Source organism: Condylura cristata, unplaced genomic scaffold (assembly GCF_000260355.1).
Source record: "Condylura cristata isolate star-nosed mole 26May11 unplaced genomic scaffold, ConCri1.0 scaffold00009, whole genome shotgun sequence".
Classification (NCBI taxonomy): domain Eukaryota; kingdom Metazoa; phylum Chordata; class Mammalia; order Eulipotyphla; family Talpidae; genus Condylura; species Condylura cristata.
Window position 1 is genome coordinate 39480684 of NW_004567110.1, and position 27394 is coordinate 39508077.

Sequence of the window (27394 nt, forward strand, 5' to 3'; positions counted from 1 at the left end):
TTAAAATAACCATTTTAAAGTGTGCAACTCAGTGGCACTCAGCACATGTATTGTGCAGCTGTTACTTCTGTCCAGTCGCTAAACAATTTTCCTCACCTCCAGAACTGCCCCTATTCGCATTACGCTGTCATTCCCTCATCTCCCCTCCCTTTCTCTAGCAACAACTAATGTGTTTTCTGTCTCTATCTGATAGAAATGGTGGTGTGTCTGTTAGGCCCTGTTGGTTGATAGTGCTATTTTCGTCCTCTGTTTCCTTATGGACCTTCTCTCTGTTCTATCCACTTCTTTACATAAGGTTTTATAAATGTGGTGGTATAGGAGGGTAAGGCAGGTTGGTGATAAGGCCTAGGAAGGGCGTAAGAATGAAAAAACATTTATTTTAATGCATGCCTAATGTTATTACTTTAAAAACAAAAATATTTTTCCAAGTTGTATGTTTAATTATATAGCAGTATAATGCAGAAGAAAATTAAAATCACTTAAAAGGAAAGTGATACACGTTAATGTATATATCCCTATGGCATATTTTTATATCATAAGAAGGTATTAAAATATACATCTATAAATTTTCCCCATGTAACTAAAGTTGAATGCTTTTTTCATGCCAATAAGTAATTTTTAAAATAATCTCTCTCCCTTTAAAATTGAGATAATGCTGTTTTCAAAACTATAGAGATTCCAGAAAAATATTTCCAACTCAGCCCTGCATATATCTCACCAGGCCCACCAAATGTCCAGTCTCCAATTCTGCCAACCAGCACATCCTTGCCAACACTTACCACCTCTTGACTTTAGGTGACCATTTGACTCCTTGATATTAACCATTCTAACTGACACTCATCTACCAATTGCCACTTGCCAGCAAACATCAGCTCCTCTACCCATTTTCTCCATCCTCTTCCCCTCTGGTGACCAGCATGCAGTTGTCAGGGACAGGGGTTTTGATGTTTTGTTTGTCCGCTTTTTTCTCTCTTTATGTCCCGTAAATGATTGCAGTCGTACAGCATTTGTCTCTCTCTTTCTGACTTATTTCACTTTGCATTCTCTCCTCAAAGGCCATCCATATCGTCCATGGCAAGATTTCATCTTTTTTAAATGGCTGAGGGGTATTCCATTGTGCACACATTCCGCCTCTTCCACGCCCATTTGGCCATATGCTGTGATTAGTGCTGCAGTGATTAAAGGAGTGCATATGTGTTTTCAAATTAGTGTTTTTATATTCTTCGGATAAATGCCCAGAAATGGATTACTGGATCATCTGATAGTGCTATTTTTAATTGCTTGAGGAACCACCATACCACTTTCATCAGTGACTGCACGGATGCACATTCCCACCAACCTGCACATCCTCGCCAGCAGTTGCTACCTCTTGACGTTAGGTGAAATCTCAATGTGGTTTTGATTTGTATTTGCCTAAGGAAAAGTGACAAGTGATAGACTATCTCTTCGTGTGTCTGTTAGTCACCTACATGTGTTTGGTATAGGTCCTGTGCCCTTTTTTGAAAGTTAGGTTGAATGTCTCTTTGTTGTTTAGTTGTATGACTTGCTTATATATTTTGGATATTAGCCCTTTGTCTGATACATGGCTTGCAGATAACTACAGACAAAAAGGCTGGTTTTTTGTTTGATACATGGCTTGCAGATAACTACAGACAAAAATGCTGTCTTTTTGCTTTAACAGTGGCTTCTTTTGCTTTATAGTTTGATATTATTCCATTTGTTTATACTCTTGTTTCATTTGCTGTTTGCGACTAGTCTCACTTTCACTTATTATATAGCCCAGTTTTAAATGCTGCAAGCTCCATTTAAATTAATGGACATATAAAATTTTTGGATTTTTTCCAGAGTTTGCTGTTATGAGCAATATTTTAATGAAGATTCTTGTGTATAATTCTTTTTGTAATTTTTATTTTCTTGGGATGAAAGCTTAAAGTAGAACTTCTAAATCGAATGGTTTTTCAGTACACACATTTTTTCCATGTATTTTAACAAGGTCAAATGCTACTAGCCAGAAGATTTCTCAGTGTATACGAGAGGGCGTTTTTTCCCAAATCCTTACCTGTTCTCATTGTTATTATTTAATTATCAATGATATTTCCAAAGCAATAATAGCACCTTGTATATTCAGATTACTTGCCAGCTGGCAGATGATACTAAGCTGAGCTCTTTGCATGCATTATCTCAGTAATCATCACAATAGTGTTGTGAGGCTAAAGCTATTGTTATGAGTTGATGATGGAGGAGGAAAAATAGATTTAAATCTCTTAATAGATTATATCCTTTTATTTAACAAATGAAGTGGTCAGATATATGGTATATAAATGCTTTCTTCGATCTGTGGGTTTTCCCTTTCACTTTCTTAATAATCTCCTTTGAAGTACTGAAGTTTTTCACTTTGATGGGGTTGAATTTGCTCTTTTTTCTTTGGTGACTTGTGACTTAGGTGTCATATAAAAGAAAACATTGTCTAGGCCCAGTTTATGAAGATTAAGGTCACAAGGTAATGCACTGTAGCATTGAGTCTCCTACATAGGTCTTCATGCACTCTTCATACATACACTTACCCTGTTTTTATATAGTATTCTCACATTATCAGAAGCTTGTTTATTTTTTTTAAAAAACTCCATGAAAAATGGCAGATATATTGTTAATTTGCCTTAAATTTATTTCATAATAATATACTAGTGGAACCAGTTAGACCTAATAAACTAATTAATTGAAAACAAATGCTAGTTTTTTCTTTGGAAAGCTTTTATATAAGAATCACTCTGAAACAGAAAAAACTTTTATAAAATGGATATTAAAAATCCCCTCCCTGCTCAAAATGCACTGGAGTATGGTGATGGCATACAAGTGATTTGGTGATGGGAAACTCCCGGGGATTACTATTGATATGGAAAAAAGGCACAAAATGATGTAAAAATAAACTATTAATTTAAAAAATCCCCTCCCCACTCATTAATTTTTTTACTCCTTTGTGAGATATAATTTACACACCATCAACTGCATTTCCTTTAAAGTGTATGACCCAAACTAATTGTAAAATGTTTCATCATTTCAAAAGTAAACCACTGCCCATTATCTTACTCCAGTGTTCCTTCTCCTAAACCACTGGGAATCACTGCTTTATTTTCTGTCTCTCTGGATTTGTCTATTTTGGGAATTTCATATAAATGGAATCACACTACATGAGGCCTTTTTGTGACAGGTTTCTTTCACTTAGTGTGATATTTTCAAGGTTTACCCATGTTGTAGTAGATATCGGTACTTTATTCCTTTTTGTGACTGGATAATATTGCTATACACACACACATATATCACACACACACACACACACACACACACACACACACATATATATATATCACATTTTGTTTATCCATTTTCATTAGGCATAAACATTTAGGTTCTTTCCCACTTTGGGGACTATTATGAATAAGGTTGCTATGAACATTCATATATAGGTTTTTGTGTGAACAAATACCTTTAATTCCCTTGTTGTAGCTCAAGGAATTGAATTTCTGGGTCATGTGGCAATTCTATGTTATTTTTTTTTTGAGAAACTGACAAACTTTTTGCTGCCACATTGCACCATTTTACATTATACTAGCAATGTGTGAGGATTCAAAATGTTCTCCTTGTCTGTCTGCTTGATTACAGTGAGAGTGAGGTAATATCATTACTGATGAATGATACTGAGTATCTTTTTATATGATTATTGGTTATTTACAGAGCTTCTTCGTTGAGATGTCTATTTAAATAGTCTGTCCAGGGGTGCTCCCTGGTGTGCAGCAGGTTAAAGCACAACACTAGGAAGTGATTAGCAGCCACTGAAACATGAGTTCAATCCCCGCCCCGTAGGTGATCCACGTGGCACGGCAGACCTCTCCTGACCTGCCTGCTGCTCCCCTCAGCAGTGCACTTTGTCATCTGCCTGTTCTGCTTATGCACTGTCTCTCGTGAATCCTCTCATCCCTCACACATCTGGCCTATCCCCTAGTTCTTATATGCATAAATAAATCTTTTTAAAAACCAGTCTGTCCATTTTAAAATTGGATTGTTGTTCTTAGTGAGTGTAAAAGTCCTTTAATATTAGATCCTTATCAGATATATCATTTGCAAATATTTTCCCCATTCTGTCTATCAATTGCCTTTTGATTTTAATGATAGTGTCCTTTTTGAAGCATAGCAGTTTGAGATTTTGATGATGCCAAGTTACCTATTTTTGTTTTTGGTTTGTTTACTTGACTTTGGGATATAAGACTTTATAATAAGAAATACTAACCAAAAATTATAGAGAAAAAAACCCCTGTGTTTTCTTCTAAGATTTTTTAGAGTTTAGCTCTTAAAAGGAAAAACACTGTTCTTTCCCATTAGATTGTCTTGATACCTTTATTGAAAAACCAGTTGGCCATACATATTTAGGTTTGCTTCTGAACAGTCAGTTCTACTCCACTGATTTATCTATATGCCAAATACTACACAATCTTGATTCTGGTAGCTCTGTAGGAATCTCCACTCATTAACTCTTTTGGTTTATGTCAGAGATCCTTAATCATCTCTACTATATGCTTTTAAGGTAACTTTATTTTTTTTTGTTCATATTTATGATATAATTATACTTTTCAATGTGAGGACTTGTAGCTGTGGTGTGCTGAGCTCTGTATGTTAACAGCCCCATCAAAGTACTGATGGAGAATGCATTGGGTTATGTATTTATAGTGGTCATTTTTTTTTTCAACTTTTACTAGGGAAATGAATACTTCAGAGAAGGGTCAGGGGAGGAACAATTACTATTTAACCTGTCATTGCAGTATTTGAAGATTTGGAGTCTGGGGTAAAGATAGGGGTTTTGGAAAGCTAACAGTGTTCAATGAGAATTAACTAGTAAACTGAGAGGTGGAATCAGAAAGTCTTGTGTTGAAATTCTGGTTCTTACATTATTATTTTGATGACTTAGGGCAAGTATTCTCATTTACTTGATTTTTAACCTTATATCCATTTATTTCTTTATTGTTCCTCTTCTCCTATTCCACATTGTCAAAATGTTTCTTAAAATTTGATTTCCAAAATTGGTACAACATGCGAGGTCCTACATGATAAGCACAGAGGATTCTCTCTCTATTTTTGGCCTACATTCTGATTAATGCACTAAGAATTATATTATTTTCTTACTTTTGAAAGTTAGCTTGTCCTTTGGTTGCATACTATTTTTTCTTTGCTTTCTATTCTCTGAAGATTAATTACCAGCGAAATAGCTAACAACTTTGTATGTTGTCTTTGACATCAAAAAAGATATAGGTCAAGGCTGAAAATGTGACTTTCAACCAAGCAAGAGTAGTACCCTTCTAAAGGTCTTAAATATTAATGAACATACGTTAGAGACCCAGTTTCTCAACTTCTGGGGAAAATGTTTATTCCATATGGTGTCTCACTGTGAATCTGCCCTTTTCCTTCTGTTTTCTGACTTAGCCTTTCTTGCCACTTTTTCTTTTCTTTATAACTTCTGCTTATACTTTTAGCCTTCTCAAGCATATTTAAGCTTCCTACGGCATCCCATAATCTCACTGTGCCTTACCCATATCGCAGGACTTCTTTTTAACTTCTTTACCTAATGTTATCTCAGTTTCTTAATCTGATTTCCTGAATGAGATATTAGTCAAGCATGTCTTTTCACACCAGATGTGCCACTGGCTGTTGATTGTTGATTGGGGGGTTGGGCAGAAGAAGGCTGTCCTTGGATCAATGACCCACCACCCCTGACCACCTGAGGTTGTTCTGTCAGCATCAAGGGTTCCACACAGGCTTTTGCTGGGCTGTATGTGGGAGACAGTTTGATTAATTTAGGAGTATGGCTTGGCAGTCACAGGAACTAACATTTCCAGTATAAATCAGGAAATATACAAGAAATTTGCATTTGATATGACTTGGTTGTGTATATTTGAGATTTGTGGGCATTCAAATGGAAATCCTCAGTAGAAAATGATGAGCCTAGTGGTCAGGATGGATGTTAGAGCAATTGGAAAGTTATCTGTAGAGAGGTTTGAGCTGTCAGCCTCCATGAGATACCTGAGTAAGGAAGTCTAAGGAGAGGGAAGGAAACTGAGGCTAACTCAAGACGTAAATATAAAGAGGATTTTTGCAGGAGAGATCAGCAGATTGCCACTAGTACCTTTAAAGACATGTTTTAGAGACAGATAGATGGATCAAAAAAGTTTCAAAGTGATTCTAGAACTTTGAATGTGGCTTTGTACTAATGACCTTAACTAACTGATTCTTGCTATATTCTTACCCCAATTCCCTTCTTCATAGGTAGAAGAAGAAATCCTGACTCTTTCTCAGGTGTTAGCAGCAAAAGAGAAGCATCTAGCAGAGATCAAGCGGAAACTTGGGATCAATTCACTACAGGAACTAAAACAGAACATTGCCAAAGGGTGGCAAGACGTGACAGCAACATCTGCGTATGTTCTCTTGATCATCCACTCCTCTGGAGACTGCAGAGGGTGTTTTTTGCCCTCTTTGTCTGGGGAGGGGAATAGAGAGGGAAGGAGCACACTTCTGCGGCTTTTTTGTGGGTAGCACAGGATACTTTTCCAGTCCTAAAGTATACTTGCTTCTTTTCTAACTTCCAGGTTGTCCTAGGGAATAGAAAGAAAAGCAGCCCTCTATATGAGCAGAATAAATAAAATTTTAAATTCCAACATGTTGACTTGTCCGATAGTTACCTGTGTCACGAGTTCTCAGAATAACCCCCTATAGAGTGGGTGGTGAGATAACCCCAGATATGGAAATGGATTCAGTAAGTTTTAGGTCAAAAGCTTCTCCAAATGTGAAAGCAGGATTGGAACTTTTTTTTTTCCTTAAACTCAGCTCTTTATATAGCATTGGACTCTTGGGGTCACAGTTTCTTTTAGATGGCAGAGTCTTGATTCTTTTCATCATACACATTTGGGTATGGCACCGTTGTGATACAGTTTTGTTTCCCAGCATAAGGAGGAACAGCAAGCTTCTAGTAACAGATTCCACACAGTTCTTTGTCTTCTGAATTCACTCCTAGCTGCTGAGCTGGCGACCAGCAGAGAGGCCTACTGCACTCTGATGTGACAGGATAGGGTGTCCACCTCATTGTTCTCCTTGCTGCCTGTAAGTTGGCTGTGGAGAACATGCAAGGAACGATTCTTCAGTCTCACTATAAGCTGAATTTGTTTTTTATGTTTGATCTTGATGGAAAAAGAAACATACATTCTTTTCTAGAAAGAAACCTTAACCTCTTTGGTGTTCTATTTTTTGTTTTTCCTTTGTTAATCCCAGGGTAGATGGAAAGAGGAGCAGGTAAATCGAACCTTGTGTTAGACAGCAGATACCACATGTGAATCATTTTAGATATTGTAGTGTTTATGTGTTTTGCTGAGAGTTGCAAGTACTTATTGGGTAGCTGTTATAGACATGCAGAATTAAAAAACAATTGGATAATAAAATGCATGTGGGCCTTGCTTTTGGTCCCTTTTAGAAGACAAAGTTGTGAAAGGCATGGCAGGAATTTGATTTCACTTTTGTTTTGTTTGGCTTAAGTGGAAAAGTAAAGAACATGAGATATAATTTCTTTGAGCCTCTGGCTGCTTCTTTTTTTGCTTCATGACTAATTTTAGTACTTATCCTGATGTCTTTGGCTCTGCCTCCATCTTTCTGACCGAGGGCACTGCACAAGACTGTGCCTGAAATGATATTTAGGTAGAAAATGATGTGGTGATGCTGACCTAGTGATGATGAAGGATTTTAGATAGACTAATATTTTTGCAGGTTCCCCAAAAGGTGTGCTCACAACACTTGAAATAAATGATATGAAGGAAAGGCTAGCTTACTTTTCTTTGACCTTTTCCTTTATATTTTAATACAGCTATAAGAAGACATCTGAAACCCTATCTCAGGCTGGGCAGAAGGCTTCGGCTGCTTTCTCATCAGTTGGATCAGTCATTACCAAAAAACTGGAAGACGTAAAGTATGTCCTCATTTTCCCCAGTTCATTAAGAGAACTAAACCCATACTGTGTTATTATATTGCACTGTTTGCTGACTTCGGGCCTGCTGATGCTGCATTCCCCTCTTACTGAATGAGGGCGGCACTCCCTCCTACCTGTGCTGGAAGTGTTGCCCAGGTTTGTTCTGGCATAGTCTTCTAATGTTCAGACATAACGTTCAACAAGAGTTCCTTATGTTGCGTTAACCTTGGGTACATTCAAGGTTACTGAAAAATTCTGGTTGTGAACTTTTGTCTTTTTAGTCCTTCTTGATTGTAAATGGTAAGCATGTCTCTTGTGGTTGTTACCTTTGTGACTGTGGGCTGAGCCTGTGTCTTATTGAAGATGAGTTCAGGACCATTGAAGTACCCACTTTAACTGAGGCCTGACATCACTCACTTCTTTGTGGTAGGTTTTTTACAAATCTTGGTGTGATTACGAAATACCCATTCGTGCACTGATTTGTACTGATTGATAAGCAATAGCTTTACTCATGCTTATGTTCAAATCTTGGTTTTTGAGCAGCGCTATTTGTTTTGCATTTTTTAAAAATAATTTTAATTTGGAGGTTACATTTTTGCTCTTTCATACGTGCCCATGCCCTACTCTGTCTCCACTAAACCATCCTTGCCCAAGTCTCCTCTGTCTCCCTCTGCCACTCATTCTGCTTTTGTGTTTTAGATTAGTCTGTAGAATTTAATTCCACTTCATGGTGCTTTTGTGCTCTACCCCCATCTCTTACCTGACACGCCTGTGGATTAGCATAGTGCTGAAAGTGATAAACGTGGTTTATAAGAACAGCCCTTCTGTTGCATGCAAACTCTGTGTTTTAAAAACAAAATGCTCAGATTGCATGCCTTTGTGTCTTTTGTGTGTTGGGAAATTTGGTTTTACAACCAGAATTTTGTTATTTGAATAAGTTTGGTCAATCAGTGTATTTCTCCTGTACCCAAATAATTTGCTCATTCTGTTTGGATGATCTCCATTGCATACACAAAGCAAACATGATTTCTTGAACCTTCCCACAATCACATAGACATCTCTCAGGTGCTCTCAGTATCTGCCATGTCCTCACAGCTGTGCAGCACTTCAGTGTCCAGTTAAAGTCTGTCCCGACTTTTATTAAAAAGTAGGTTATTTGGCCTTCCCTGGTGGCACAACAGGTTAGGACAGCAGTGCAAGCCAGCCACAGCCGCTTCAGTTCGAGTTCCATCCCTGCCCCGGAGGTGACCCACAAGGCCCGGCAGACATCTCCTGACCCTCCCGCTGCTCCCCTCAGCAGTGTACTTTGTTGATCTGCCTGTTCTGCTCCCCACTCTGTCTCTGGTGAATCCTCTCACTGCCCCTACACCTCTGGCTTGTACCCCAGTTCTGTATGCATAAATAAATAAACCTTTAAAAAAAAAAACTAGGTTACTTAATTGTTTCCAATTTACCAGAACTTCCTTTCTTTTCTAATGCTTACTCTGGCTTTTTACAGATTTCAGGCCTTTTCACATTCCTTTAGGTAAGGAGAGTTGAAACCGTCACTGTAGCTTAGCAGCTGTCTTGAGACAAGTGTGCTTAGATCTTTCTGCCACGCTGACTGGCCGTGTTTGTCCACTACATACCTTTCTTGCGTTTTGACTATCTTTTTCTCTAGTGCAATTCTATATTCAAGGGAGGGTTTCTTGTATACCATGGGTAATGGATAAATTAAAAGAAGAATTTGACACTGTGGTTGAAGGGATATGGAAATGATTTTGACTTTTTTTTAAACTGTATTTTTTTAGTAAAAAGAAGCCGCTTTACCGTGGCATGCAGAATCCCTCCCTTTTAATGTTTGACTTTGTTTGTTTTTGATGCTTCAGTTTCTTTGGTGCTTTTGTAAGGATTTTGAAATTTTTCTATCACCTGGGTTCCATTATGCATTTGTAATACTCTGCATATGTACTGCCTCAGGACCTTCGTTCTTCTGTATTGCATAGGTTAGTTACTCAGAGAAATTTTTTGTGTGTGCTAAAATATACCCAAGATAAAATATACATTACTCTGTATTTTTTAAGACTTGTTTTACAATTTTATTATTTCATTACTCTAGTTATATCTTCTAAATATGCATGTAAGGAAAATTTCCTGGTTCAAAAGTATAGGTATAGCCTAAAATAGGCTAAATAAGAAAGCATATTAAATAGATGCCAGCCAAACCAGACCTCATAGAAGGAAGCTTTGTAGGATTGAGCAAACTTCCCCTTTTTCTCCCATACAAACTCTAATTACCTATTTAGTAGTCAGAATAAACTAAGGTGGAAGAATGTCTTTATAAGTGGGAAGGATAATACAGGAGTCTCCTGTTCTTTTCTTATTAATTCAAATTGTCCTTTTAAGCAGTCACTTGCTAGTTTGGCTATTAGCCTTTTAAATAAGCAAGCAGGTACTTAAAGCTAAGCCCTTCTGTCTTACTTACATTTAGTCCTAGAAGTCAGAGTATTTAGAGCCAAGTAAACTCAAAATGTTGAACTCTTTCAAGTTAAAATTGTATTCTTAACAAAAAAATATATATATATCAAGGAATCAGTGATGGATGGTGACTCTTTGTCTCTGGTGTTTAGTTATAAATGACTGAGGTTCTAGGCCCATCTTTAACTGAAGTTATTGAGTTGTGTGAACATGTATGCAGTCACATAGCCTGTTTTGCTGATATCAGAATGTCTGCTGTCAAAAGGATATAACTGTACACTAGACATAGTAGTACTTTGGAAAGAATTTAAAATCTTTAGTGGATAGAAGTGGGGAGTAGAAGTGAGTTTGGATTTGAAGTGCCTGTTAGTGATTAATTATAAAACAACGTTAAATATAATATAAACAAAAATCTGAAATTATGTAAAGACTATGGAGGCATATGTTTCATCAGTGCATGTCATTATTTCTCTATACCTTTAAAAAGACTATGTGTATAAGTATTGCTCCATGTAATACTCCAGTTTTTCTGTTCTTTTCTAAACTTCATAGTGATTTTTTTCATTTAATTTAAACTATAATTGTAGTTATATGCAAGCTACCATTTTCTCTTTTTTTTTAGGAGTTTGTCATTTATTAAAAGCAAACATGTAAGGGAATCCATTTTGAACCCTGTTTTAATGAATCATTATATCAGTAAGTGAAGGTTTAAAGTAAGGTGTCTGATTAAAACTTGAAATACAAAATTATCTTTTGAAAGCCAAATTTTATAGCAAAATCTTACAGATAAAAGCTGGATAAAGTTATTTAATAAAATATCTGTGCTAAGAAATTCTGATAATCTGTTTTTATGTGGTCACGTATAATAGAAAACATGAAAACATATAGGACACATAGAATCGACATCTTTTAGATTAGTAAATTGTAACAGATATTGGCCCCCAACAACTGTCTCAGGAGAGTGAGCTTGGACTGTGTATCTTCAGCGATTTGGTCCCACTGTAAGACCTTTTCTCCCATAGACACAGATGCAGGAAGCCACTTTGCCAAGTGCTGTGAAATGATTGGTTAATCTGTTCTGAGTCCATGCTTACCCAGAAACCTGTGGTAGTGATTCACTCTCTGATGGACTGTGGATCTTTTGTTGGCATACATAGTTAGACTTAAAAAAATTTTTTTTATTTTATATGGTCAGCTAATAAAGTAGCACTTGGGATATAGATGTAAATGTTTACCATATTATAGATTGATAGGTTAGTAAGGAAAAGGGGAGGGAGTGAGCACCTAGAGAGTGGGGAAAGAGTTTTGATGTCCTTAGATTTAGGTGTCTGTGACAGGTTGGGGATCAGGCATGGGGTATGGAAATGAGCACTAACCTGGGAGATCCTCTGGGACCAGCAGCTTTGCCCTAAATGGTGTGTTCATATCTACCTCTCGTCTGTTTGCTTATTTTCTACATGTATATGAAGCATTGACTTATGCCTTTCATTTTTGAGAGAAACTTAAAAAGAGCCTTCTCATTTCACTTGGTTTCAGTGTTTGGAATAAACTGTAGTAGTATTACTAACCACTGTAAGTATTCAGTAACATTAGTCAAATATTATGATATATGTAAGAAGTACTACTTTGCCTTATTTCCAAAGGAAATTTTTCCTTTTAACATGTGTGTTTCTTCATGTAAGCCTCTAGATACTTCATATTGTTTTGGACTTAATAAGTTATTTCCAAACAATTCTGTTATGCTGAAAATTTCCACCACTAAATGGGAAAAGAAAGGATCTCTTTCCTCTTCTCAGAAAATTTTCTTATTTTCCTTCTCTATCCCCTGATAATTCCAAGTGACTTTACAATTCATTTTTTTTCAGCTTTTATCATCTCAAAACTTGTTTTCTGTAGATAATCCTGAATTACCTTGTGCTGGATGCTGAATTTAGTCAATTTGATACATCTAGAATTCTCTGACCCATCCCTTTTATTCTGCTTTTGTTCTGTTCCTCTTCAAATAGCTTGTGTGCTGGCTTCAGGGGCATAGGACCCACCAAATGTCAGCTGGAGGAAGTAATCTTGTACATGGGTGCTTAGGGACTGTAACTAGAATTAGCTGTACATTACTGAAAAGTATTCTTACTTTCCCCACCCATTTCCTCATTTTGTTGAAACTATGAATTTAGTCTGCAGTTTATCACATTTGGCCATTATTTACCTTCTTTTGCCAGAGTCTAGTCTAGTCATTTCTGCCAAAATGAATGTTCTAGTTAAGTCTATGAGAACTATGTAAAGTTAGCTCATAAAAAAAGGGAATTATGTTACACAGAAATAAGTTGTTTTGGAATCTATGGAGGAGCATTCCAAATCTTGTTTTTTCATAAGTAGGCTGGAGTTCACTCACTCTAGCCCACAAAAAAACAAAGTCACAAACACAAAATATTAATTGAGGATTAATACTTTGGACTGTCCTGCTTACCTGAAAATGCCATGTCGGTGATCAAAATATTTTAAGTGTGAACATATCAACTGGCACAGTGACTATGTGAGTCCCAGAATTAAGTTACTTTTCATCTTGTGAGGTGATCTCTATAGGAGATGGCTGAGAGCAGGTCATCTTGAACTAGAACTTTATCATCTGAAGTAGGAAGTTGGTACAAGTAAAATGGGGGAGGGGGAACCAAGGATATTTGAAAGGCATTTAAGAACATTAGGTTTAATTGTGATGAGCTACATGTATGTTATTAGAAAATTGATCCTACTACTACTGATTGGTATAAATGAACTTAAAGTTGTCAAGTAGGTGGTTTATTTGGAGACCTTCCTGTTCTTACCAGGTAACAAATATGCTGGGAAAAGACAGCCAGAGCCCTTCCCTGGCCTTGCTTGTGTCTGTGTGTACATGTACGTGTGTGCTTCATTTTTTGAGGGGAGGTGGTAAACATGGACTCAGTGAGGCCCAAAGGCCCAAGTGACTTAGAGTAAAGCATTTACCTTTTGAATCTTGATGCTAAGTGCCTTACAGATACAGGTGAAAATACTTTATAGTTTTGAAAGTGCTATAAAAATGCAAGGTTCGCTTATTTTAAAAGTCAATCAAATTGTTAACTACTGGGATTAAATTGGCTCATGAATAAAAGTAAATTATGTTGGAATAACTTTGCTCCCCTCCATCTCAAAAAGTAGATGATTCTTCATGGTGCCTAAAAGACAAAGTTGCTAGAAAGCTAAAATTTAGTTGCCTTTTCAATAATGTTGAATTACCATTGTACTAACTTCATTTCTATCTATCTCTCTTTAATGCTGCCTCTTAGTATACGCTCCATTCAACATTCAATTAGCATGCCTGCTATGAGGTAAAGTATACTTGTTATTTAGCTGTGTGCTTGATCTGTTGAGTAGGGAATCAGAATTTTACTCTAAACAAGCTACAAATTTAACATGGTATGTTTTCAGTTGCCCTTCCTGTCTTGTTAGGAATGCAAGAGACCTGTTAAATGTTTGACTTTTTTTTTTTTTTAAAAAAGGGATTATCACCTCTAAATAATTTTGTCAACTTATTGTCTCATGCCTGACATCCGTTTAACTGAAAAAGCTAATGTTATTCATCTTAATAAACTTCCTCTTCATGGATTTAGTTGTCCAGCCATTTCTACAATGTAATTTTAGTTACATTCACTCTCTTCCCGCCTTTTTTTCTATCCTATCCATTTGTTTCCCCTGATGTTGGCGCCAGCTGTGATTTAATTCTACTGTCCTCTCTCATGAGAAAGTACTTGCAAGTGGTTGTTCCCTCTCCTCATCCTTCTAGAGACAGAGGATTTTTTTAAGTATGTGTTTGGCTTAAACTTCAGTGCATATCAGGACTAACTGCATGGATTTTTAAATGCAGTCTGATTAGTTAGGCTTAGGGTGGGATTCAGAATCTGCATTTATGTTGACAGCTTCCCAGCAGACTACTGATAGTCCTGGCCTGAGGACCACACCTTGGCCTGGCTGCGAGAAGGAAAAACCTCTCCCTTCCTCGTCATCTTTCACTTCTTGGTGTAGTAGGAAGCATAGTATCGGGTGGATAGTATCACAGCTTCAGAAATCCACCTGTGAACAACACAGGTGCTGTGACCCTCCTTAATTAATATGGGTGAATGTGAAGGCATGAGAATTTCATGAGCTCAGATGGGGGCAGATTTGTGAAATAGGCAGATCTGTTTCTGTGGTCCTCCCTTCCTGTAGGGCCCCCTTTTCGTTACGCTGTTCCTGGCAACCAGTTTTGGAACCCCATATGGTCTGATAGGAGTTCGTGCAGGAAATTTGTGAATTTAAACATGAATTACAGAGCTAGCTTCTTAATCAAAATTAGACTAGTTGGTTGGGGAAGTGACAAATGGATGCTTGACTTGATGTTATTCCTTCGCCTCACACATGTCCTTGCTTAGGTATATCTCATGTGTCCAAGATGGGCTTTGTTCATGGAATCAAAAGCATGGTGAAAATCTCAAAACAGAAATTGAGAATGTTATGATGACATATTTGTGTGTATACTGGCATATGATACAGATTTTTTGTTGTGGTTGAGAATTATGGCAAAGAAAAATAGCCAACTAGCAAGATTTACAAAATCATGTTTTGTTTTTTTTTTTCCTGTGTTTGTAATTTATTTTTCTTTTCTCTCTGCAGGAACTCCCCAACTTTCAAATCATTTGAAGAAAAGGTTGAAAACTTAAAGGCAAGTAGAGATATGAACAGAGGTTTTGTGCTATCTTGCTGGTAACTTACCTTTTTTCAGTTTGAGTATACCATTCGTATTTCTTTCTAAACCACAAAGAACTTTGATGACTTTATTCTTTATATCCTTAATGGATAGTTAAGGTGATGTACACTTTTTTAATCAGTATTTTTTGAATGTGTGTTACTAAGTGCAGAAAGGAAATGCCTGCTTTAAAAAACAATAGTACTCTGGAAGTTCATGTTGCCTTTTGCTTTATTAATTTCAAAAGTTTTGTAATTGACAAAGTTTGATATAAATTTCATTGTAGAAATTTAAAAATATATAGAAAAGCACCAGAAAAAAAAACGCCAATTGGTCCTAGCATGCAAACAGTGATACATGTCAACATGTATATATGTAGGTATCAAACTTTCCAGAAGCAAAGTGTTAGAAAGCTTATATTCTAACTGGGAAAAATATTTCTCTCCTTTGTTGTTGTTGTTAATGTTTTTTGAATAAATACAGTTGGTGAACAATTTGATGGAATACAAAGTATTAGCCAAATATAAAGAAAATTCAATAGATATTTTATGATAATACACCTTAAAATGTTATTCAGATAAATTTCTCTTGAAAAACAATTGGCAGAAAGGAAAGAAAAAGAGGAGAGGTAGAATTTACCAATCTGAGTATTTCAACAGGAAGATTGCATACATTTTTCTATTAAATGCAGCAAACGCTACCAAAGTACTGAATTCCTTATGCATACAATGCAGAGTTATATATTCTGTGCATATGTAATAATCACTGAGCTATCAGGTTCCCGATTTATTTGTTCAATGTAAACAGAATTACTTTATGCAGAGTTAGTTAAGTTGATGTTTCATGATGTCTTTTCCTTTTTGAACTTTTTAAAAAGTCTAAAGTAGGGGGAACCAAGCCAGCTGGTGGTGATTTTGGAGAAATCTTGAATTCGACTGCAAATGCTAGCGCCACCGCCACGGAGCCTCTTCCAGAACAGACTCAGGAGAGCCTGTGAGATTCCTACCTTTGTTCTGCTACCCACTGCCAGATGCTGCAAGCGAGATCCAAGTACATCTTGTCAACATTCATTGCTATGAATTTCTACCAGATGTGCTTTTATTTAGCTTTACATATTCCTTTGACCAAATAGTTTGTGGGTTGAGCAAAATAAAATATCTTCACCTCTATTTCTGGGAAACAGTCTTTACTGCATACTCAAGTCCCTTCACTTAGGCAGTACCAGTATAAAAATGTGTAGGCATGGGGACTCTCACTCAGAATGATCCAAGAAACTGCAAGTTACCATAACTGCTTTCCTACTTTCAAAAACTGCTCTGTATTTGGGATACCAGGTTAATCATCTTTGTCTATGATATAATTTTTCTCTTTTAATTTCCAGAGATTTACCTCTTAATTAAAATTGCTCCTTAAAATTTCTGTATCCTGTGATTAAAAGTTTTGGCATAATTTTCCTTACCTTCAGGGGGTGAAAAATATTTTTGAAGAAGCATTGTTTTAGTCAAATATCTTATATGTTGGGTGTTTGAATACAGCAGAGTTAAATAAATCAGCTTTATATACAGTTTGCTTATATACAGTTTGCTTTAGTTTTGTAAGTGACAATATGCAGTTAATTCAAACTCTGAGGTGACATGAGTGAAACTCTTTCATCCTTTATCACTATCTGTGACAGTTACCATTTGTGTGTATTGATGATCATATACTATTTATTTCAACTTATTTTTTCATCAGCTTGAAATTTTAGTTTCAGAGTAAATTAACAACATACGAAATCAAACATACTGTTATTAGTAGGGTGAAATGTGAACAGTCTCATCAAATTGTTCAGCTCAAAAGTCTCAAAGTTTCTTGAATCTACGTATCTGTAAAAAGCTAAACCCAACCACATTAGGGCAAACATGGTTATCTTCACTTAATTCATTTTGCACAATAGAAAAGTAAGAAGCACACAGATATATGACTAATAAAACTTGAAAAATTTTTATACTGTGGGGTTGTTGATAACTCCTGAGGATTTAATGCATTTGTTAAAGTCAGCTCATCATTTTTTTGTTTTTGGTGTGTTAGCAGTTACAAAGTGATGCTGTAGACATTGTCCCCTATCTTGAAGATTGGGTGTCAGGGCTGACTGAACCAAAGCCTCCATGTAGAGGCTCTATATTTTAAAAGCTACTTACTCAGCACCACTACTTTTTCCTTATGCTGTGTATGGTTATGGCCTAAAATATTGTATTTGTTATTTATCAAGTTGTGACTGTTTTCTTATTGTGTATGCCAAATGTTAATTGCCAAGCTTGGTGTGACATAGAGCATTTTTTTAAAGCATGACTAGATTTTCTTCAGGATAAATGATCTTATGAAAACCAAATTTGAAAAGCCACAAGTGTTGTTATAAAATAACATGTTGCCATTCTTGGTTGCTAGAGCTTTTGTTAGCACTTTAGATGCAACTGAAACTATGCTTTATTACATGTGAAAAGCTGAATAAATTCTGTGTATCAGCAGTATAGATCTCAACATTTATTCTGACACCAGTGTAGTTTCGGAAACAGCTGTTGTATTAAATAATGAACTGGTGTCTACACTTTTAAACCCTTTTTTATTTTAACCATCTCCTCTAAGTCATTGCTTAACGGTATCTTCTTAACTTAATTATACATTATTTCCTTAAAGAGGCTTTAAAGCAAAGGTTGTTGAAGAACTGACCTACAGGAATGCATGTGTAGAAGAAACTTGCCTCTTTTATAGAAGTATTGTTTTTCAACATAACTGCTAAATTATTTTTGTACCAACATGCCCTTCATTTTATCACATCTTTCATCACATTATTTTTGGGTGGCTTGCCTTGTACTAGCTTTTCAAAATGAAGTTATGATGGCAATTTCTTTAGTTGAGTGAAATATACTAGAATCTCTTTACTGTATGGGGAAATGATAGAGACAGGCGTGGTAAGTGGGATGGGTGTATGTGGGTGTTGGTAATAGTTGTGAAAGAAGAAATCAGAAAATCATTTTTGTGGCCATCTATCTACACATAAACTAAAAGATGATTTAATCTATTGCAAACTACTTTGCCTTTTAAAAAAAGCAGTAAAAAGTAGAGGGTGGATGAATTTAGAAAAATAAACAGATAAATTTAGGTATATTATTAAAAATGGTCTGTGGATGATTCAATATTAACAGGTAAGACATTTAGAATGTGGTGATTACTAAGGATACTGGAGACAATCCTTGTGACTCACTCCCTTCGTGCTTTGTTTTTAACACTGTAAGAAAATAGCAACATAAAATTGAAATCTCAGATATTTAAAGATTCAGGAACTGTGAAAGAAGAAATTAGTTCCTGAAATTTTCCATAGGAATGGCCTTAATTTATGAAGTTTATGGAAAATAAAGCAAGAATTCTTATGCTTACAATAGAGGCCAAAGGAATCAATGGGATAGAAATCACTTTGATAACACAAGGGAACTATTAAAATAGGAAAAAAAAACATCTAATTGGGAACTACTATTTCTGCATCTGTTAAGAAATACAGACCCCTTTTTTGGTATAGTATTTAAAAACAATTAAAATGTATAATTTGGGTGTGGGTTCTGTTGTATATATTACCTGTCTGTTGAGGACAGGGTGAGTCCACTCTACCACTTCTCTGGAGACCCCATATCTTGGATATGGAAGTTAAACCGTAAGCAGCTATGGAATTAATGTATCAAAAGTATGATGCTCCATTTAGACCCCCAAAGGCATTTGTAAGTGCACATTTACTGATATGGTCCAGAGGAGACAGTTGGCCCTTTGTCACAATCACGTTTCTTTATAACTTTAAAGACCTAGATGAAAAATTTCTTCCCCATAGTGAAGAGGCATTTGGCCATCAGTGACTGTCCCATTTTAACTGGACTAATTATGGGACTATATGGGTTACATGTGTGATAAAGCTCACTTTTAAGGAAACCAGCACATTTTAATTTCACAATTTCCATATTCTGATTCTGGAATATGAATCAAAGGAACTAACTCACTTTTAGTTTGTTAGACTCCAGAAGGCAGGTTTTGCATGTGCTTATCACCTGCCGGGATTAAATACTTAAATAAATGCTATTTGGCAACTAAAATACCTAACAATGCTCATGTATGATATTGATATTACATAGTTGGTTAGCCTCGTGATTAATTTGGTGGTTTTTCTAGTACATAGTAAGTGTTTATGAGAGTTCATTCTCATTCAAATTGTTTTTAAGTTGAAAATAGTCTCAAATAGTATCACTGGCTTTATCCATTTTTTTTCTAAACTGTCAAGCATACTTAAGAGGAATGTTATTCTAATAACATTCCTGGTCACCTCTACCTGGCCACTTAAAAACCACTACATATCGAGAAAGGGTTAGTCTTTTAAAACTCATTTCCTTGAATTTTTTACTCAAGAATGTGACGGTGTAACAGTGTTATGGATGAAACTACAGCCAGTAGACATGAAAGCAGTGGTTGCACTATTTTTCATTCACTGTCCTAACCATCACTGAGATTTTTACAAAGCCTCTGACAATTTGCAAGACATGGGGGAGAAAAGAGGCTTGTAATTTTAATACAGCATGAAGGAAGGTGTGGCTCAAGGGGTAGAGCAGGATCAGAATCCCTAAGGTGCTGAGATATTAAAACGCCCATTAGAGCTGATGTTACACTTGTGATGGTAAAGACAGGGCAGTGTGTGCAGAAACCTTGTTGGTCTGCCAGTCCTATACAGTCATCCTTATCTAATGCTTCTGATGGCTACTAAGACTGTGATTGATATAAATATGCTGAATAGAAGATGGTCTGACATTTAGGAAATTTTTCCCAAAATGGCGTTAGGATGGCATTTAAAGAGGTTGGCAAATTCAGGAAGCTGGGGTTTGGGGTAAGGAGGGAGAAAATCAAGAGGATAATGGCTTATGATGGTGCAAATTTAGGGGCATCTCCCAAATGTTTAGAAGGGACTGTTAGAAGGGATTGCTAATCAGAGGTGACAAAATGCTCAGATCACTTTTTGTAATGCACGTGGATTGAAAGGTAATTTCCCAAGGCTGTTTAGGTTTTGCTACTCTACCAGGCCTGCTGCTTGGGGGTGTCCGGTGCTTGGATTCTGCTGCTTGCTGGCACAGACAGTTCCCGCATTAGACTCCTTGCCCACAGTGGTAGGTAGCTCTGGTTGCCTTAACCTCCTGCCACCCTCCAAACAAGAATGCTTATTCTATGATGGATGGGATTACAAGGTTCCCCATATAACCTGTATAAAATCTTACCATTCCTGTAATTCGGGCTCAGCCTTTTGGGACTGATGGCACTAAGCCCGTGTGTGTGACAAGTAAAGCTCGCTCTTTCCACCTCTCTTGAGTGCCCTCTGATTTCTATGGGCCAGAGGAGGTGACCAAATACAAACCTAGCTCAGGTATTTCACAAATGTTGAAATCATTACTCTTTCTCTGCCCGGTGTCAGGCATCCAACAGCCAAGTTCCTCCCTTACAGAGTTTACAAAACTGGGAGAGCTGACGGTAAATAAAAGGAAACTACATGGCATAGTGTTAAATGACATGAAGAAAAAACGGGTATGTACTTAGGGACTCCAAATTTAGGGCAATCAAGGACATGTATGTAACTGAACAACCCCATGATGAACAGCAGATTAAGGGGCCTCGCTCCCTTTTGGGGAGACCCCCCAAAACCCAGGGAGATGGCGTGTTATTACCAAAATTTACAGCAGCACAAGGTCCATGAGATGCCCGGGAGTGCGAATTCCTGCGCATCAGCAACGTCTTCAAAGCACAACTCGGTGGACCACTGCCAGTTGGTTAAGTCCAGCCACCAAGAATAGAATAGCAATAATAGCCCAAGACCCCAAATCCGCTCCCAGCTCCGTCTGGACCGCGCCCACAAACAGTAGATAGGCGGAGCTCTCGCGGCTCCGCCCCGTGACCGGTACGCTGGCGGAAGGGTCAAAGGTTAGAGGTTGCGAAGCAGTCATGGCGGCGCTGTGTCGGGCCCGTGCCGCGCCTGCCGAGAGTCATTTTTTGCGAGTGCTTCTCTTCTCCCGGCCCTGTCGAAGCACAGGTACTGACAGTAGCTCCGGGAGCGACAACTCCGGTTCCCCGGAGTCTAAACGGCGCCCAGGCGGCTTTGCGAGCGCTTTACAGCGGCACTCGGAGCTGCGGCGGAAGACGGAGCTCGGGCCGATGACAGTGAGTCGCGGGAACTACGCCAGATCCGCGGCGGGCGGGGCGAGAGGTGGGGGCGGAGCCCGGCGTGGTCGGGGCGGTCGCGAGACGGGACGTGGGCGGGGTTAGGAGGTGGGGCTGGAAGTCGGGAACTGGGGTGGAGCATGGAGGCGGTGCCGGACGATGCAGTGGAGCGTGGAGTGGGGGTGAAGAGGTTCTGCCCCTAAGTCTTGCTACAGGCCCCGATTATGCTGTATGCTTAGTGTTTTTTCTTTCGGGTGAGAAGTATATTTGTACGGTATTCACATGCTTGCTGCACGTGTGCTGTCCGCAGTCTGTGCCGCGACTGCCTTGCTGCAAGGGAAACCCGCTAGAAGCGCTGTCTTGGGGGCAGGTGCTGTCTGGGGCGACCGAGGGAGGATTGGACTCACACCGGGGAGCAGGACTCTGTACCGGCTTTTTCTACACAGTAGCTCCAGTTTGGAACCTCTTGAGTGCTGTGCAATGGTTTTCGTAAATATTCCTTGAGGTGAATGAGAGAATTACTCGTCTCTGAACTTGTGCAAGTGATTTAATCCGTCACTACTTCACCTTCCTTCTCTGTAAATGAGGATTTTTTTTTAAGTAGGATGAAATATTCCTCTTTCTCAGCAATATTTTTGTAAAATATAACCGAATTATACGGTAATGAAGAGTAAACAAGAGTACAAGTCCGAAGTTTTTTATTATTAGACATGAAATTGGATGGTAATAGGAACTTAATAAAAATAAACTCAGTTTCTGTACTTAATATCTTTGGCAACGATAGCAAAGTTTCCACAAACTGTTAGTGTCCTGGATTATAGAAAATTGCCTTCAATTTAGTATATAGCCAGTAGCTATCATTATCGACCCTACCATATCTAGAGAACGCTAGGTTATTGGGGTATATACAATATATGTGCTATGACTTACAACATTAAAGGAATACTGTTTGAACCTCACATTACTTCCCCTTTGACATTTGTGTTTTTCCAGGAGGAGACTGGGTGTAATCTTCATTTCACCAACTCTTAGCTTTGGAGAAGTTTCAGATAAATCTTCCTAAAGTTGAACTCTAGTCAGATTTAATGAGATGATTCATTTTGCTCTGCCTGAGAATCTTATATACCTTTATTCACATTGCTGACAAGTACACATTTCCCCATCAGTGACCTGTGCCACTCAAGATCCAGTCCACTGCAGAGGTAAAGCCTAGACTTAGTCTTAAAATGACTTAGTCATCTTACCATTATGATTTTGGATGACTTACTTAGCTTTGCTTTCTTATCTCAAAGTGGAGGTAATACTCTAACTGGCATTTCTGGATGTTCATGGAATAATCCTCCTCAGTGTAGTGACTGGTGCCAAGTAAGCTTTAACTCAATACAATTTTATCTTTTATGTGTACCCAGCCATTTCTCCTCTAGCTTCCAAGATTGTATGGTTCTTTGAATGAAATTCCACTATTTCATTTAGTATTTAAGAATTAACTTTTTTTAAATGAACAAGTCATTCTGTTTATTGTCAGTTTAAGGATATTTGTAATAATATATTACCTTGTGGCTACAGAATAAAGTGTGCCTACCTCAGAGTAAAGCTTTTTCCACACTGAAATATAAATTTCAGAGGGCAGAGACCTCTCCTATCTTGTTCTGTTATGTCCTCAGCATCTGGCACAGTGCCTGGTGTTAAGTGGGCAGTCAGTGTTTGCCAAACATGAGAATGAACAGTATACATAATACATTGAAGTTCAGTTATGCTTGGACTGTCTTTGAATTGAGATCTGTGACTGCACATAATTGTACAAGTGAGAATAATTCAAGCATCAGCTTATCAGTTAAATGTACTCATTCAGAATAATTGAACCAAAAATTTTAACTGGTAAGAAAACCGAAAATACCACACTAGTGTCCATTGCTTTTTCTGCCTTACATTTCTGTGGAAAAATACGAGCAGGTGTTGACAGTCAACTTTGTGAAAAAACTTTCATTTTTTGAAATTTCTGGATCTATTCAAAGGAATATCCTGAGATTACAAAGTGAATAAAGTTCGTCTTTATTGTGTGATCGGGATTTTTGAAAAGAAAAATACAAAGTATTAAAAATATTTGCTTACTTTAAAAAGACAATTTAAATAGCACTGAAGCATCTGTAAACTATAAAAGCCTTCTTTTCCTTTTCCTTAGTTCTTTAGGTAGGAGTCTTTAGTATATGCCACCAGATAATTTATATGTGTACATATATTTGTACATATACTTATATAATGGTATTCCTCTCTGCAGCACACACACACACTCACACATCTATACACACAGCTTATGATACCAGACACAGCTTCTTTCAACCTCATGAAACAGCCACTGCTAGCCATACCTCTCTCAGCCTTCAGAGTTAGGGTTTGTTTTAAGAGGATGCTCAGGCTTAGGCTTTGTTTTAAGAGGATGCTGTGGCTCATTTAATCTTCTATCCAGACCACTAAAACTTCCTCCGTGTCAGCAATAAGACTGTCTCTCTTATCCTCCGTGAATGCACTATCCCTGATTCCTTCAAGAACTTTTCCTTTGCACTCACATAATGGCCAGTTGGCGTTAAGAGACTAGCATTTGGCTATCTTGTCTTTTGACATGCCTCCTTGCTAAGCTTAATCACTTCTAGTTTTTTATTTCAAGTGAGAGTCTCGCACCTCTTCATTTTACTTGAACACTTAGAGGCCATTGCAGGGTTAATTGGCCTTATTTCAATATTGTTTCAGGGAATAGGAATGTCTGAGGAGAGGGAGGTAGAGAGATGAGGAAGTAGTTGGTGGGAGGAGCAGTCAGAACACACCATTTATCCATTAATTTCCCAGTCTCACATGAATGTGATTCTCGATGCCCCAAAACAATGACTGTGGTGACATCAAAGATCACTGATCACAGATCACCAAAACAGATGTAGTAATTAATGAAATGTTTGCAATATTGTACGAATTACCAGAATGTGAGGCAGAGGCATGAAAGGAGCACATGCTCTATAGACTTGCTCAAAGCAGGATTGCCAGCAAACCGTCAGTTTGTCAAAAATGCAGTCTGTGAAGTGCAATAAATACAACACAATACACAAGGAATGCTTGTATTAAAACACTTAGTACAAGAGCCTAATACTTAATAAGCACTCAATATGTTTATTTGCTGCTACCGAAAATCATCAGGAAAATTGATTATATATTTTTTGGTGGGCCAGAACTATGCCTATGTTGTTCGGTGTCATTTTCTTTGAAGATCAAGTTTTATTGATTCATCATTCATTTACAAAGCTATGTACTTTGGGGAGTTCAACTTCACATCTCACTGTGGGCACATACTTGACTGGCCCTCCATTGCCTATACAGTGTCACATACCACCTCTGTTCTTTTTCTCTCCCTTCTATCCACACAACCACATTTTTCACAGAATCTAGGGTCATTTGTGTAGTGTTTTACCAGTTAGTTTTCTTTGGTTATTTATATTTTACAAAAGAGTGAAAACATCTGGTAAACTGTCTTTCACTTTTTGACTTCACTTAGCATGATTACAAAATTCATGCATATTGTTGCAAAGACACTATTCCAATTCTTTAAAATAGCTGAATAGTACTTTTTAAAATATATTCTCTACAATCAAATTGTCCAGTGTTGGGGGGTATTTAGATTGGTTCATAATTTGGCTACTGTGAATAATGCTAACATGAACATGGGAATAACATACACTTTTTCAAATTAGTATTTTCATATTTTTTGGATTAATACCTAGGAGGTAGAGATTCTCCATACTGTCTTCCATAGGGGTTGCACCAGTTTACATTCCTCCCACCATTCACCCTTTTTTTGCTGTACCTCACTAATGTTTCCAGTCTTTTATAAAGACCATTCTCACAGCGTTGAGGTGATACCTCATTGTGCTTCTGATTTTAGCCAATTATCTTTAAAAGGTGACCTCTTCTCTCCTTTTTCTTCCTCCTGCAGGTAGGAATTTAATCAAGGGTAGTTCATCATGAGTTTGTTTATCTTAAATTTTCATTGAGGTACCTAGTTGAAGAGATCTCAAGTTTAAATGACCTGACAGGCCATTGGCATTGCTCTGTATGGAGGTTTGCATATTCCTTAGTCCCTACTCGGCTCACTTACTCACTTCTTTTATTTGGTTCTTTAATGTTAGTTTATGTATCTATTCTTCAACTAGTTTTTGTTATTTTGCGGGTAGGGGTCAAATCCTTTTAATTTTTGTAACTAGCTTAACACTTACATTTAAAGGGCCTGATAAATTTTTGATAAATATTTAAGACAGATACATTTTTCCTTTCAAAAAATACTTAATTTATCTCAGTAATTTGTAGATTGAAAGCAGAGCTTTAACAAGTGACCCATCTTGTAGCCGCAAGGTGGCAGTAGTTGAGAAAGAATGGTTTTTCTATCAATACTTTACGCATATTTCTGTTTTCTAACGGTAGAGGGTGGAGTATCACCCTTCAGCAATATTGAATGCTGAAAGAATTTTTAAAACCACACAGTAGACTATTTTATTGTATTAATGTAGAGAATGACATTTTTCTATTTCAGCTTATTTAGAATATGATGTTATTTGACAGTTTATAGTTTTATTTTTGCAATATATTAAATTTATACATTGTTTTTTACCTTTTTATGAATATTTCATATTGGTATTTTTATTTCTAAATGCTGGAATATTCCAGAAGACAGAATATTTAAATCAGCGTTTTACTCTTTCAGAATACTACAAAATAATAAATCTTATTCAGACAATTTATTTCAAGATGAGGAAATTATCTAATTTTTAGTGTAAGTTTTAAGTACACTAGTACTTAAACTTATAGCAGCTGTTATATAGTTTCATTTATTTCTTTGTTTTCTCACTATATTGATGAGTTTGAAAACACTTCATTGTCTTTCAAACTAGTATTTTATATGAAAATATGGAAAAATATTGAAAAGTATTTCTGGTTTTAACCATGGTGCATTATAGAATTCTTGGAGCATTTTCTCTGAGTTAGTAATAAAAAAATGTTTTAAATTTAGTTTCACTTTGGAATGTAACATTTTCAATGTATTTTAAGAAAAAATGGCCAATTAATAGAAAAACAAGGAACAAGTGTTTTGAAATTGATACAGTTGTCTAGGGAAAGTAAGTTTTTATTAATATCTATAATAAATTTATAAATAATGCTCTACATTTCTCAGGGGTGGTTATATGATCTGATCATACCCACTTAGACTCTTCTGACTTCCCAAATCAGCATAGTTTTCACTATTTGTGTCTTTCCTAACTCTCATTTTTGCTCAGAAATCTTGTCTTATTCTTTTAATGTGTTTGAGGTTTGTTTTGCTCTTCTTTTAAAAGTTATGTTAAATTTTTCTCTTTAATCATATTAATTTTTAGCATGATTATGACCCTTAAATTTGATTTTACCTATTTGTATTAAGCAATAGGAAATAAAAGGGAAAAATTATTTTTGAGTAGAGAATGGTTTGTAGGGATTTAGGAAAAAAATTACAGTGTTGATTTAGTTTGAGTTTGATCTCCCTTTTTAAAACTTTGGGGACTTGGTAAGTCACTTGGTAAGAGACCCAAATTGATCATTGGGTTCTCCTAGAGGAGATAGTACATTGGAGCAAAGGGAATTTATCTGAGAGAAATGAGAACTGTTCATATAGAAAGCTATATGTATATTTATAACAGTTTTATTTGTAACAACTCAAAATTGGAAACAGCTTAGATGTCCTTCAACTAATGAGTGGTTAAACAATCTGTGAGACATTTGTATCAGGGAATGCTACTTAGCAATAATAAGGAATGAGTGATAAATACATGTACAACTTGACTGACTCTGAAGGGACTTATACAGAGTTAAAAAAAAAAAAAAGCCAGCCCCAAAGGATTACATATGATATTTTTTTTTAAAAGATTTATTTATTTGTGGCCCTCCCTGGTGGCGCAGCGGGTTAAAGCACA

The 27394-nt window shown here is 36.9% G+C and overlaps 2 protein-coding genes across 2 annotated transcripts in view; both read left to right on the forward strand.

The window, feature by feature from the left end:
* TPD52 (tumor protein D52) overlaps positions 1-17698 on the forward strand; it is a 27348-nt gene extending 9650 nt beyond the window's left edge. The window contains exons 3-8 of the mRNA XM_004680020.2: positions 6313-6461; positions 7898-7999; positions 9498-9524; positions 13756-13797; positions 15119-15167; positions 16069-17698. Of these exons, the coding sequence (XP_004680077.1) occupies positions 6313-6461; positions 7898-7999; positions 9498-9524; positions 13756-13797; positions 15119-15167; positions 16069-16188 (489 nt within the window). The 3' untranslated portion in view covers positions 16189-17698. The remainder of the gene's footprint in view (positions 1-6312; positions 6462-7897; positions 8000-9497; positions 9525-13755; positions 13798-15118; positions 15168-16068) is intronic.
* A 3484-nt stretch (positions 17699-21182) lies between these two features.
* Positions 21183-27394, forward strand: part of MRPS28 (mitochondrial ribosomal protein S28) — a 76368-nt gene continuing 70156 nt past the window's right edge. The window contains exon 1 of the mRNA XM_012722834.1: positions 21183-21410. Coding sequence (XP_012578288.1) covers positions 21195-21410 — 216 coding nt within the window. The 5' untranslated portion in view covers positions 21183-21194. The remainder of the gene's footprint in view (positions 21411-27394) is intronic.